A 15,554-nucleotide genomic window follows, 5' to 3' on the forward strand; every position below is an offset into this window, starting at 1 on the left:
AAATTATTACATATTAACTATTGTGTAAACCTGATATTATTTTTGTCTTGTAATGAATAATTAACTAACAGTCCTTTGCATTTATGTGTTGTCTTTTATCTGTGGATCTCAAAACACTTTTCAGTGAATACATTATGCTTCCCAGGTCCCATTGATGATTATTCTCATTATTTTGTTGCTAAAGAAACTGAGGCAAGCAAGGAATAAATCATACCCAAAAAATCTATTGCTGAAAAGAAAATAACAGCCAGACCTTCTGAGTACCAGTCCTGGGATTCTCCTGGCTATAGTAAGTGCCAGGATATTCTGGCTATCATTGTAGCACTGTCAGATAATATCAGTTCTTAAGCCCAAGTAAGATATTTTTTTCCTTAAGTTAAAAATTAAGTTTAAATTACAAATTCTGCACAAAATGAAGGAAAAAACTTTTGGATTTACTTGTAAGAACTAACTGATTAGACATAGAATTCTAACATATCCTCTAGAAAAGACTTTGGACACATCATATAAACCTCCTTAATGTATTGATGTCTACACATATTGAATATGTGACTAGAAATTCCCATCCCATTGGTGAATCACGGGTCACAGTGATAGCAGATCACATGATCTCATATACAGAAAGATGGTTCTTTCAAGCTATCCCCTACTTGAGAAATAAAATCAGCATAGCTTTAAGAGCACCTCTGTTGAAGAACTCCATGTTGGCTTATACGATAGACTAGTAAGTGCCAACAAATATTTCAAAGCCTGCTTATAGAAATTGTATTATTTTCCCATAATGGTAATTTTTTTTTTTTTTTTTTAGCACACAGCTAAATAACAGAATTGCAAAATTTGACAAAAATATTCTCTTCACTATTACTTTTATTCTTCTGTATAGCCAAGGTAAATACTAAAACCAGAATGAAATCAAACTGCATTTGAAACTATGCCTTTTTCAGCTTTGAATTCTCAGTATGCTTTTAAAGTACACATATACTATAGATTATTTTTCTCTAAGTATTGCAGCTACACATGGAATTACACATTTAAATGAGCTTACAGCACAGGTGCTACAGGAAAAATAATGGTGTTTGCCATTTATCTTTCAAATTAAATAATGTGTTTTTAAATAGTAACTTTTTTCATAATACACTTATGGGAACAACATTTATCTGTCACATTTTAAAAGATGTATTAGTAATAAATGTAAATTACCTTTGGAAAATCAGTAATTAGCCTCATCAAAAAATAAACAATCTGCCACCAAAAAGATAATCTTTAGCATAGTTAAGTATAATAACTGTTATTTGAATAAGTTAACAAATTAGGATAGATTGCTTCTGTAATTCATTCCCCATAGCATGATAGATGAAGTTAAAGCACCAGGCTTGTGAATGGGGGAAGGGAGCTCAGACTTTAGTAAAACCAAATCTAGCAGCTCATATTTTCATTTTTTGATGTGCCAGAGATAAAATAAATGTATCCTAGGGCTTTACTACTGGGAATAATACTGTATATAATTCCCATGGAAGCAATGCTATATGCATCAGTTAAGAACCAGTATATCTTCCTAAATGTAAAAAGTGGGATGTAGTGTGAAGGGCTTTGTTACCTTAAAATTATTTATCAACACCTGGGCAAAATTTAAAACTATAACATAACTCTATTAAGTCATATAGAGACTGCATTACATTTTATTTAATTGTGACACATTTTTTAATATCTTCATCCTCTGTGACCAAACTTAGTCCTTATACCAACTGCATATTGTCATATCACAATTTTATGAAAAGTACAGCTGGCTACCATGTAGGCAACTATGAAGTTCTGAAGAGTGAGGGAAAGTTTGTACAGTATTTTGAGATCCTCAGAGGAAAAGTACTAATGAAATGAAATGACATGTTATTATCTTCATCAGTGAACAAATGAGAACAAGAATAAAATCACACTCGCTATAGTAAGTATTCTTCCTCAAATTAATATTATAAAAATGAGTGGAAAAAAATAAGAAAAATTAATAAACCAGTAATTTAGGAAAAGCTTATGTTCACATAATTATCAATTATCAACCTCAGACTTTTGTCATCATCTCAATTTCCAAATAGAAGCTTCCATATACACATACTTATTTTAATGTAATTCTACAATATATAGTATCATCTATGAGTTTTGTAATTCCCAGTTGATTTCCATTGCTTCTCTGGTTGTTTGGATGTGTCCAAGTATTAACCTAATTGGCAACAGGTCATGTTAGCCTATTTCAAGAAATATCCTCTTTGCTATGATGGTTCCAACATAATGCATTATTCAAATAGATATGTGTAGAAAAAGAGAGTGGCAAGCTGTAGCTAGTGCTGTCATAACCTAAAGACTTTGCTAGACATACTTATACATATGTGTATGTGTGAATGCTGGGTAAACTGCCAACATGTGCAAAAAAATAATCCAAAGCATAGTAATATAATATAGCAAAATCAGGAAATGCCAGAGTTAGATATCTAATAGCAGCAAAACAATCAATTTCATAAAAATAGGTCCAGATCCTCTGCTTCAGGTACATAGTTTGAAATAGGAGAGTACTTGTTATTTTCATGGGCAGTGATGAATAACAACATTTTTTCCTAGCAACATTGTGGAATCATAGCATAACTTAGGTTGGAAGGAAACTTGAATGTCATCTGCTCCAACCTCCTGCTAAACAAAGGCTATTTTCAAAGGTAGATCAGATTATTCAGGGCCATGTCCACTTGAATTCTGAGAATCTGCAAGGATGGAGATTCCAGAACTTCCCAAGGAAACCTTGTCCCATGCTTAATCTTGTGTTTTATTGGAAATTCCTTTGCTACAGCTTCTGGCAAGCAGCGGCATTTGGAACTGGAGTGGCATTTGGAGTTGCCATGCTGGCTTTGGTCTACTGGAGGAGCGTTTCCAAAGACTAATGGCATTCTATGCAGCTACGCTGGCTTTTGGGTCACGAAACAACTAGTGAGACTCAAAGAAGCAATGCTACACGTTGGGATTTGATCCAGAACTTGCTTTGTAGACCTTTTGTTGTTAAATGTTCAGTTATTATTAGACATTTATGTGAGATCAGAAACTCCAGATCTGAACCACTTTCAAACTTTGGAAGAGATCAGAGATACATTTTCATCTAGGTTCCACCATCTGACATGTTTCAATGTGCTTACCACTAAACAGAACCGAAGCTTCCAGTACTGCTCTGTGGCTACCAGTTTCCATATGTTTTGGTATTCAGGTCTTTATTCTACATTATTCTCACATTACTCTTTTTAATGATGTTGCAAAGATTTCCTATTTTGGTAACCTCAACTTCCAGCCTAACATTCTGTTGTAATAATTGTGTTCTTAATAATGCTTTGCTGAACTTAAATCATGGTAAACTGACATCAAGAGATGACTTTGTATCTCTACTTATTCTTCAGTCTGCTTAGCCATTCTTCATGGCTTATCTGGAAATATTGTAGAACTCCAACTCACTAGTTACCCAAAACTCTTGTAAAACTGGAAGTTCAGCTTCATCAAGTGCTTTTGAACACCTCCTAAGGCCAGCTGACTGTGGAGAAGGGGATCAATGAGTAGAGCTGGTTTCTGGTTCCACAGCTCATTTGAGGAGGGAAGAGGAGGCTGATATAGAATTATTACTTCTGAAGAATTCTCAGGTTCTGCAAGATAGCAGATTTGTTCCAGAAGGGAGCAGCTGCAGTCAATGCAAAGCCAAAGGGCAAGAAGCAGTATTCACTGCTTTTGTTGACCAGTGGCATGTAAATTGGGATTATAGTGTAATCACAACAAATGATACAGCACTATCATAAAACAGAAGCCCTGGATGGTGATTCACCTCCTTTCATTGTAAAAAATGTAAAAAAAAAAAAAAAAAAAAAAAAAAAAAAAAAAAAAAGGTAACAAAAAATGAATGTGCAACTTACAGAGTACATACCTGTTTTTAGGATAATGTACGTGCCTGGAGAGGGTTACATTCTATCTGTGCATATTTATATGTCTTTCCTTATGAAGGTTCAGGAGATTTTCTTCACAAGTAAGAGTTTTACTGTTCTGATGCACAACATCATTTTTCTGTGAATGGCCAGTCTTTGACTGAAACTCTATAGCTGAAGCCTCTTCAGAAGCAGCAACACATCCTTTGGGCTCTTCAGTTTCAGGTGATTTCCCTGTACTATTTTGAGTGCTAAACTCTGGAGAATTCTTTTTCAAACCTTCAGTGTGCCCACTGGAAATCAGCAAATCATCAGCAGTGTATTTCAAATTGTTTGATGCACTTCGTTTGTTAGGATCGGGGACGTTTATATCATTAACATCACATAAAAGAGATAAATCCCTACCTTCATCTGAAGTTTTAACTTCTTCTAATGACTCTAGAGTCACTTCACCAAGTGACTCTGCAGATGTTTCAGAAATAGTGTTAGAAATAGTTTGCTGCTGCTCAACTCGTGCTTCAGCAGTACCATTAGAAATTGATTGCTGCTGCTCAACCCGTTCTTCCTCAGGACAGGCTTCAAAAAAGCATTCAATATTTTCTCTCTCATCTGTGAAGTCCAGTGGCACAGGACTGCTGCTTTTTTCCTCTATGTATTTGATTACCTCTCCACAGTCACTATCATGAGAAGAAAGTGAAAGATAAGAATAGAAGTCCCCTTTTCTTAGCTGAATGGGTCTGTGAGAGTGTTCTAACACTTTTTCCTTGATCTGTGCTAATGAAGCTGGAGCAGATGACTCACATTCAGGTTGTGACTTACTTTTCAAAGCTGTTGATGCCATGTCTATTATCTCCCTCACAAAATTGTGTACTGAGCCATCTTCCATGTTTCTTTTATCAAAAGCAGCCGATTCACAGTTACAGCATGAATCAAGACTTTTGGCTGAGGAGTCACATTCTGCTTCATTGGATTTCAAGGCTGTACAGCAATCAGTAGATTTTTCAGTAATGCTTATCCTATGTTGTTGACCATTAGGTAAGGATGTTTGTAAAGCTGTATCTTGTATATCTACACAATTAATTTCTGAGGAAGATTCAAGGCAAGGTTTTTTAGCAGGAGAGGAGGAAACAGCATGACTATCAGGCTGAAGATGACTTTGACATTCTTTTGGAGCGTTTCTGGATCCATCTGACAACAGAATAGTCTCCTTGCCATCCATATGTGAATCATCTGAACTGTCTGTAAATGCTTCGCAGACACAACATTCATTTTCTGCTTCTCTGACATCAAGTGATGCATGAGATTTGGGAGTTGCTGATGTTCTAATAAGACCTTCTTTTTGACTGCCAAGAGTATTTTCAACATTGCCATTCTCCATGTCATCCACAAGCTGATCCTTCACAACCTGAGAGATGTCTTTCATCAGGTGACTCTTTGTGCCCTTTTCACGATCATGTGGTACATTCTTACTATTGCCATTATTTTCTGATATTTTCTGTACTGAACCATTCAATAGTGTTTCAATGCTTAATGTATCTGTGGCTTTTGATGTCTCATTACTAACTTTACTGCGCTGAATTTCATCACTGAGGTTACTTTTTCTCTTCTCCCTTGTCAAAGAAAATTTTGGTCTAATCCAAGTTTGGAGTTCATTTTTTATATAATCAAGCCCTGAAATTAAATTGCATTCTTCATAAATATCCTCATCAGTTGCTATACTGGAGTCATCATCTTCATCTTTGATACCTAGCTCTTCCTCAGTTAAGGTAAGGGTGGAACTTGAAAGCAAATCACTGTCATCTTCATCATCAGTACAAGCAGAAGTGCAGGAGACATTAACAATCATGCTGACATTGACATCGCTCTCATCAGCTACAGATCTATTAAGATGTTTTCTAAATGATGCATTTGAATCTGGTATTTTATTTCTGTGCAGTACAATGTCTTCAGAGCAGAGAGAAAGATCCTCACTGCTGCTGAGTTCAGTGAGAGAAGCTGCTGAATCTTCGTTGATTGAGGATGCAATATCTAGAGACAGCTGTCCGGTAAAAGACATTTTTTGAGAGCTACTTTGGAGTGTTATATCAGAGATGCTGCGCTTTATCTTTTGATCTAAAGGACTCTGGATATTCTCTAAGCGATTCAAAAGATCTAATGTCCTTTTGCTGAGCTCTCCAACAGAATCACTGCTTGCACTTATGTCTCCTGAGCCATGATGACTAAAAAGATCTTCGTTGCTTTTGTATGAAGTGAGCCAGCTCTCCAAAGAGGTGCTTCGCTGAAGACCGTCTCCACTTTTAAAAATACCTGAGCTGAACAAATCACCTACTACAGACAGAGATTCTAATGAAGAACTACGAGATAAAGTTGAAACCTGTCTGGTGTTCTCTGTAACAGTTAATTTTCTTACAGTTTCTGCAGATTTACAGGAATTGGGATCTGATTCTGCAGGGATACTTGCCAGAGTATGGTCATGAATAAACCCATCTGGTTGTGACTCTCCAGGCTTATGTTCAGATTTACCAGGTATTTTATCAAAACAAAAGCCATGAAACAAACTGCCCTCTGTATGTGTTTTTTCAATTTGCGATTGCTTGATTATCGCTGGTAATTTGAATTTGGAGCCTTGAAGATATGAATAATCATAAAATGTAAACACGTCATGTTTTCCTTGCAATTCTTCAAGACAAACAGGTTTACACATGGAAATGCTGTCCAAATCCTCATCATTTTCACTTCCACAACATGCAGAAGGTGCCAATTGGAAATCATCTGAGAGACTAGCATGGTCTTCTTCATCTTGCTTTATTTTTTGTTTTATTACATTGACTATATCATCCACTTGAGTTTCTGCATGTCCAATTTCAGGATTACTCTGAGTGCTTTCAATATCATTTAGAAAAAATAATTCTGAATTATTTGTAGTTTCTGTATCACATTCACTCACTATCCCACTCTCACTCTCAGAATGCCTGCTTATGTTTCCACTCTGATACATATAGTTATATGGTTTTGCCAATGTGGTCCCCCCTATTAGGTCTGGCAGGGATTTGGTAGATGAAAATGATGAGTCTTTGCTAAGACTTTTGTTTAAAATGTTAGACTGTGTTACATTGGAGAGTTTGGATGTTTTTTTCAAAAAAGGCATGTGGTTTTTTTCTGATAATTCAATGTTATGAAGACTATAGACCTGATAGATATGAGGATTTGGAGGAGAAGTAATGCTGGGACAAAAAAGAGGACTTCCGTGATCACTGAAACTTTTGTCTTCATTCACATCGTTATTGCCACATTCTCCTGAAGCAGGTTTCTGGATTAGATCATCATTCTTGAGTTCCTGATCAGGATCACTTAACTCCTCATGTATACTGATTAGTTTATTACTTATGTCAGTTTCATCCCATTCTAGTGCATCTTCACTTGGACCATTTAGATCCATCAAACTGGGGTCAATAACGTTCAGAGGCTCCTGCAAAAAAGAAGTCAAAGATTAAAAATATTTACAGCTGCACTTCAAATGTGCTTCCACTGAAATCGTCTAAGTAAATTAATGGGAGTAAAGTGCATATGGAACAATGATCACTAATAGACTTTTAATTTCGTTACATTTTGTGTACCATCAAAATGATCAATTAAAATGAAACCTATTAAATTTTACATGACTTCTTAGTATTCTTAGTTTGTGGGGGTTTGTTATTTGCTGTCAGTATATAATACAGAAATTTGACTCTTAACAGTCATTTTGTATGTAACAATTTTTAACCATTCTGCAGAATCACATAGGAATGTGTTAGTGTATTAGTAAAAACATTTTACTAGTGCTTTATTATGTTGGATATATGAGAATCTCTTTTAGCCTGCTTAAGTTTAAAAGACTTAAGGATTTATTAAAGGATTTTTGAAAGGATTTTTGAAATGCTTATAGCAAACTTTTGTGTTGTCAGCCTTAAAACAGATCTAATGCACTGGATCACAAGACTTGATGAATTTTTATTAGAATTTCTATTTATTCTTTAGTTGGTAATAAAGGCGGTATTAAAGACCAGTAAGTAAGACTAATGAATGTTAATATCTTCAGCTGTAAGAATAATCAGTCAGTATAATCAAATACTATTTTCTTTTTTTTATTTTTTTTTTTATTTTGCTGATACCTTCCTCTGGGAAAGGCATGATAAATAATTGAGCTAAACTTAGTTTGCTTTTTTCTAGACTTTTGTAACTTTCCAGAAATATTTACTACTATGACTCAGAACATATAGTATCAAGAATTGTTCCTTCTAGAAACATGTGCAGAAGAGGAACACCTTGACAATTTTTCTCACTCAAATGTGATATGTCAAGTGACCAACAGTACCAACTCACCTTAAACTCCTCAAAATAAGAGATAAGTGATCCTTGATTTGGGGGCTGGTACTCTGAACACAAATTGGTTTTATTTTATTTTTCTATTTACTGAGAGGTCTCCATTTTAGGGAAGACTTTGCTTATACAATAAGTCTTGTTATGGAACTGTTAACTACTGTAAAATAGTTTAGTTTAAATCATCTTCACAGCTGAACAGTGGTCACTGTATCCAGAAAAATAAGCACTTTTTTAAAAAAAACCTTTCAACTATGATCTCTCGCTCTGTTGAGGTTTTTTGGAGCAAGTTTTGTTTTTCAAATAGAGCATTGATCACATGCCAAATAACTATCTAAATCACAACAAACTTACAAAGTTACTGAAATACAAGAAGATAAAATGAAGCTGTTGTTCAATGAAGTGCAGTTGTACACAACTTAGTTACTGACAGATTCAAGACGGCCAAGGTTAGTTGTGCAGGGGAAGGCTCATATCTTTGACTTTGATTCTCAGCTATGAACTCTCTCTTTGAAGTAGGAACTGAAGCTACTCAGCCCTTTTGTGAGAAATCATGGGATATTCTCCAACAGCTCAATAGTTAGGTCATTGATTTGGGGAGTGGGACACTTTGTCATGCTGGGCATAGGAGACATGAACCAGATTCTCATTCTCTCAGGAGAAGACCTACCTACACATTGTTCTGAAAAGACGACTCCTTCTCCTGTTTTATTTTGCATAAAACAATTAAATATTAATTCAGTCATAGATAGACAAGAAGAACTTTATCCTGAAGTGCAGTGTTCAGCACATTTGACTGGCAAGAGGCACAGATAGGTCCAAATCTCTGTTCCAGTATTTATTTATGTATAGATTATGTTATATCAATTATAACATATATTATATATACCTTATATATTATATATATGGGTATATTTATGGATATATATTTATGGATATTTCTGTGCAAGACACAAGGCTATCCCATCCCAGTATGTCCAGTAGAGCAATGGCTAAAACACTCATATGACATAAGGAAGAATTATTTTCTCCAAATTAGGCAGAGTATCCACCGTTCAGCAGGGTGATATTTGATAAACCAAGACATTCGCCATGTAAGATAAATCTGTGTCCTCATGCTTCATTGGACTAAGTTGTAAGGTAGGTCCCTGAATACTGCAGCTGTGTTAAGATACTGCACATAATCCTGGGCAGAAATACTGGTGCCAAAGAATTTTTTCCTCTTTGGCAGGTTAGGAGGTTTTTGGGATTTTGAAAATCTCTCATGTCTAATGTTGAAGGCTAAAGTCTCTTTCTGGATCTACCTACCCCAACGTTTTTATGGAGTAAAATTGTTACAGTCCTTAGTTTTTTTCCCCTGTGAGATATTGGCTAGTGATAGCTTAAATGTTAAATTCCCATGAGAACACCCATTTGCTAGACAACTACAGCTATCAGAGCAGTTCTGAACATTGTGGAGTTTAGAAATTCATGTTTGGATTTCCCAGTTTGCCATGTTTTTGTCATGGTTCCTGGTTGGTACTTAGCTGGACACAGTTTCCCACCTGTAGCTGACTCTTAACCAACCTGCAAGTAAAAACTGGTGGAAGGTAATGACAATAATGAAGTTAGTTTGAAAACCTGTTAGATTAAACAAGAAATCAGCTACAGTTACTCATTTTCTCTGTGGCATGTTTTATGATTGTCATACCTAGCATTAGGAAGACATTGCTGTGAAAAGCTTCCTAAACTGCACAATTTTACTGCTTTAAGTTTCTGCCAGCTGCAAAAAGAAATTCCCGAAGGCAGGAAATCAGCAGTAGGTTCCAAGAATTTTATGTTCCATAGAATCTGATTTTGTTTCTCAAAACCAAAACATTTGGTCCTTATTGGTCAGGAAGATAACCTTTCCCCTGTAAATCAGCACTTGGCTGCCTTGTTTGTTCTGCAAGTCAGATGGACTAAAACAATAAAACATGTAGAGTTGTGACCTCAGCCCATTCATCTTCACTGAGTGCTCCTCGCTTCAAAGCCTATTTTTTATTCTTGAAATGCACATGCTTTTCTGGTATATACTCAGAAGTTTTGCAGGCATAGCTATGACAGTAAGGGATTTCTTTTTCCTTCTGATTTTCACAGCTATACTTGCAAAGGCTCTGATGTAGATGTGATCATTTTATCAGTATAGCTTTCTCTATCCAAGGAACTGACTTAATTGATATTAGTGAATAACTACTTTTCTTATAAGCATCGTCTCCCTCGAAGTACAACTTTAGTGGTTATCAGCTACGTCTGCAGCCCTTCCCAAGTACAGACCCTGTTTTAACTTTGAAGCGAACCACTCAGTTCTTATATAATTTCTGTTTCTTTTTTAGAAGATTTAGCAAGCTGCTCAAACAAGAAAGAGACTTTAGATGTTAAGGTAGTTGTTGGAGAGAGCAGCGCCATATGGACTCTTGAATAAATCTCAGGATTGAAGAATGGAAGGTAGTGTCACTCCAGCCTATGTTAGCACTGACAGCAGTAGCAAGGTAAAGCCCAGGAATCTCTGAAGACTATTTTTGTCATGTCAGATGTCTCCTTATCAGACTGCTCAGTGCATAGGTAGGGTTCTGGAGGGTTAGAATTATCATGATATTATTATTAGGTCTCGCCAACAGAACATTTAAAATTCCTCAGACTGATCCTTTACTTGGTGTTATACAGAATATGGGAGGTACAACACCAAAAGTGTCAGCTGGTGTCAGAGCTAAATTTTGATTGCACACTTTACTGGGAAAAAGTGCTGTTGTCTCTTCTCCTTATCTTCTTTTTCATTCCAAAGAACTGTATAGTACTGCACAATGCATCTTTTACACAAAGCAGACAAATCTTCTATTGCCATTTTCAATTGGGAAAACTACTCATGTGAGAGCTGCACCATGTTTTTATCCCATTTCAATTCATGATGAATGTGGTTTTCCTACAAAGTTTGCATTTACACACTCCAAAGGATGTTCTGCCTAACCTGGTCCAAGGTACTACTCCTTGAACCACAAATACTCAACAAGAAAGGGGTCTGTCACAGACAGACATGCTGATCTCCACATGTGAGACAGACTACAATTAAATAGAAGCTTTGAGTGTGCTACAGAGCTTCGGATTCCAATGGGATAGCCCTGTACCTTCGCTCTTAAATACTGGCCGTGATGAAGTCTGTGAGAAAACATGCTGCAAAGGTACCAGCCATAGTACCAAAGGTACCAATGCCATTATTTGGCAAAAATCCTTTGGATATTAGCTGGTGTAACTGGTTGCACCAGGTTTCCCAGAATTTAGAACTTGTTTTTAATATGCTCAAGTGTGTGGATTTTATATGTGCATATGTGTATGTGTGTATACCTCTTTCTAAAAATGGGTATCTTCCAAGTAGGTCAGCGTGACTTAATCATTATAAAGTCACTAAATACCACTACATCTATAGTAGATCTCGATGATCACATGGTTCAGAGTAAAAGAAGGCAAATAGTTTTGACCAAGCAAGTAAAAAATAACAATGCAACAAGAACAAAAAGATGAACAGTATTATGCATATTCCTTTTTAAAAAATATTACCACTAGATAAGAAACACTTAGGAAGCATTTACTGTTGCATAAAATGTTTCTAATATAATTAAGCCAATAATCAATTAAATTACAGACTCAGAAGAGTGAAATGTTGAATTAATTCTAATATATTTGAAAGTGCTGTTTTAAGGAGTTTAGCTATTACTAATTTGAATCCTGAACTATTTTGCTCAGGACGGTATTCCCATTTCAGTGGGATAACTCATGTGAGCAAAGTTAGGTGTGCACTTAAATTCTTATAGAGTTGGTGTTTAATGGTTAAACAGCTAATCTGCTGAAAATGTTAATGGGAAGAAAGAAGATTATTAAGCCAAATAAGGACATTTCCTCAACCCCAGTGCTCTTTAGGAAAAAGTCTCAAAAATGTGTTTTTTCATTTGTTTCCTTTATGGATAGTTTTTCTTTTTCTGCAGCAAATTTTATTAAACAATGATTCTCTGTTTCAGCTTCATTTGCATGTGCTACTCCAGTACAGATACTTTGTGTTGGTGAAACAGGCCTGTAATGTAACCCCTACGTACCATTATATTTTTTAAAGGAATTAACATGAAAAAAAGAGCTTTTACAATAATAAATACAAACTCTGTTCCTCCCTCCCCTGCAACATATCCTTCAGTTGCTGTGAACAAATTATCTGAATTCAACTGCATTTAGGGGCCCAGGGAAAAAGAAAGAGAAAGAAAGAAAACCATCCCCCATCTCCAGGAATGTGTGCACATTCAAGGAAGACAAACATGATTTTGTCTTTTGAAAGATGCAAGCATGCCAAGTACTTCTGCTGAGGGAAACAGTCATGTGTACAGTACCCACTTCACCTCTGCTTCACTTAAATTCATGTTCTAAATGGGGTTCCCTATACCAAAGCCAACAAGAAAACTGTGCCCATTTCCCAACACCAATGTTTTAATATGCATAAACATATGATTAATATTCCATGTGCATAATACTGAAGTGACCTGCACATTAACATATGGTCCCAAAATATATGGAAGCAGTATGCTTTATCACAGAGAAACAGATCATCAACATACATATTTGTTATAATTACAGTTAAAAGAAGAAGGTACATGTTTATTTCCTGAGAAAATAAGATCCAAAACTGTGTTTCATACTTTATCTTGCTTCACTTTACAAATATTATTGCCTCTCTTGATGAAACAGTCCTGCATATGCCTAACTTGTAGTTTTGTCAGGTGTTACGGATGCTTGGAATTATTGCCAGGGTCCTACATGGGTCATTGTATGTACAGATTGCTGTACCACAGGAAGGACACTGACTTCACCTCTGCTCTCGGCAAGGATCTCAATGCAGGCTGGGTCTTATGGGAACAACAGAGCTTCCACCATTGCTCAAGTACCTGCCTTTATGATGATGTTTGAAGTTGTCTGATAATGCTCAGAAATAAAAGTCTAGAGGATAGGATTGCCATATCCAGGTTTTAAAACTGATAATTTTCTTTATCATTATAGTAGCTTTGTGGGCACAACTTCTAAGCAACAGATGAAATAACCGCAGTGACATTTTAAGAAGATGCCCAGCTGAAAACTCTTAGTCCCTACTAGTAGTAGTAGTGTTTTAAGAAGTCAGAGAAATTGGCCATTTTCTAACCATTCTTCTGCTATTTAAATGTCACTTGATGATACTAGGTAACACTCTGGGGTCAGTCATGCCTGCACAAAAGTCCTGTGAGGGTCTTCTAACTTTCTGAGTAAGCTGCCTGCAACACCAGATGGCCAAAAGAGAGTGAAAGGCTCCAGCCCCTTCACCACACACCAGTTGGTGCAGACAAGCCAGGCTGGAACAGAAGGTGGGCCGTGTCAGCAGAAGGCCTGCAGGAACTAACTTCTATCACAGATCAAGACAAAACCAGGGATGCAACATGTTTAGTCCCTGCGCTGTGCCCAGACTATTGCTGCTCACACACTACACATTATCTATTTTCCAGCTTCTATGGATCCTCATATGGCTTTCTAACAGCTCTGATTCTCATTTGCTGAAGAAGCCCTTTAAATGTTACTAGAGAGCAGAAGAATATCTATAACATTTTTATATTGAATCATATTGTCATCCAAATAGGTTTACAATCCCAGGCATACATTCCAAGTTGTGTATTTGGGCTTTATTTTTTGTTGGGGTTTTTTTTTGTGATGAGAAAACCTGGCTACATGGCAAATTTTACTGACTGTTGTTTTTGCTGCTTTGTAGTTTTCTTTTCATCTGTCAAGAGGTTACATGACGTGATTTTTTGCCCTTGAATGTCATTTCGGTCTCACCTTTACTTCAGAGGAATATATGATTTTCTTTGTGCAAGAATCCAACACAAGCCCTTTATGAAACTCAGAAAAACATTTCTAGCTTTACCCAAACCCGAAATGTTGCCATGCATACCTAGTTCAGAAAAGAGCAAATCCTGGAACTCTACCTCAGATACACACCCATACAAGTTGGTGGGAGTTCATCCATGCCAAGTCTCAGAATTTGACCCAATCAAAGATCACTCTTTATGGTTAAGACAAAAAAGTCCACCAACATCAGGATAGCTGTGGAACCAACCATGCTTAAACAGGTTAAGCTATTGCTTGTCTACACTGCAGAATTTAAGCACAATTTTTCACTGCTACACACGTATTGACAACAAATCTGTTGCATTCTGCATTAAGATGCTCATGAACAAAGTTGTACTAGCAAAGCTACAGTAGCATAATAAAATCACTTTGGTTTGACTTTGTACTAGTTCAGTGGTCTGCAACCTGCATAAGAGGTTAAGAATACTTTCAATCGGGTATCATTTACATTGGAAGTGTAAATGATCTCAGTTAAACCAGAACGACTCAGTGGACACTATGAATGGACTCAGTAGACACAATAGCCATCTCCAACCTACAACAGGTACATCAGGGCACCTGGAATCACAGAGGTTTTAAGAGCTTTGTTTCAGCAGAAATGAGTGTTTGTGAGAAACACTAAAGAGTGAGAATCACCATAGAAACAGATAGACAGAAGGTACATAAGAATAGGACATAAGCCCTTGGGAGCTTGACCTTAGGAGAAACCTAGAAAGAAAGTTTTCTCACTGAGAGCTGGAGGAGAGATGCTTGAATTTCTAAATAAAAATTCTTCCTGTGTACTGAAAAAGGAGAGTTTATCTATTATTTATGAATAACAGGACTGCATGAAAAATATCTGGCTCTATCATCAGTTTCTGCTCCTCATGAAGCAGCTGAGGCTACCAAATTTAGCCTAATTCATGTTATCAAGGAGAATGGAGTCTTTTTTCCCCCTATTTAAATTTTGAACACAATTTCTTTGTAATCTCAGTTCAGGCACTTCCTGAAGTAATTGATTCACCATCTGTAAATTTGGGATATTGACTAGAGGGGAGTCAATAAGCAAGTATTGTGAAGTCAGAGGCTGGAAGAATGCTACATATTCTAAGTACTTGCACAGTCTGCCTACCTATGGATTTCCAAATGTTAAATTAAACACCACAGTTGTCAATAAGCGGCAGAGAGTTTTCCTGGCGATGAATCAAGATTACAATGGTAAGCCCCTTGACGCTACAACAATACAACTGCTCCTTGCCATTACACAGCCTATATCTAAGAAGAGCTGCTTCTTAGATATGTTGCAAAATAGAAACACTGGCTTTATCTCCAAGTATAAGAGGT

General features: G+C 36.4%; 1 protein-coding gene across 3 annotated transcripts in view; it reads right to left on the reverse strand.

The window, feature by feature from the left end:
* AKAP6 (A-kinase anchoring protein 6) overlaps positions 1-15,554 on the reverse strand; it is a 287,672-nt gene that overhangs the window by 2,287 nt on the left and 269,831 nt on the right. For all 3 annotated transcript variants that reach the window (XM_026849466.1, XM_026849464.1, XM_026849465.1), the window contains one exon: positions 3,944-7,410. In XM_026849466.1, coding sequence (XP_026705267.1) covers positions 3,985-7,410 — 3,426 coding nt within the window. In that variant the 3' untranslated portion in view covers positions 3,944-3,984. The remainder of the gene's footprint in view (positions 1-3,943; positions 7,411-15,554) is intronic.

This window comes from Athene cunicularia (genome assembly GCF_003259725.1).
Source record: "Athene cunicularia isolate RWA chromosome 5 unlocalized genomic scaffold, athCun1 chr5_part1, whole genome shotgun sequence".
Taxonomy (NCBI): domain Eukaryota; kingdom Metazoa; phylum Chordata; class Aves; order Strigiformes; family Strigidae; genus Athene; species Athene cunicularia.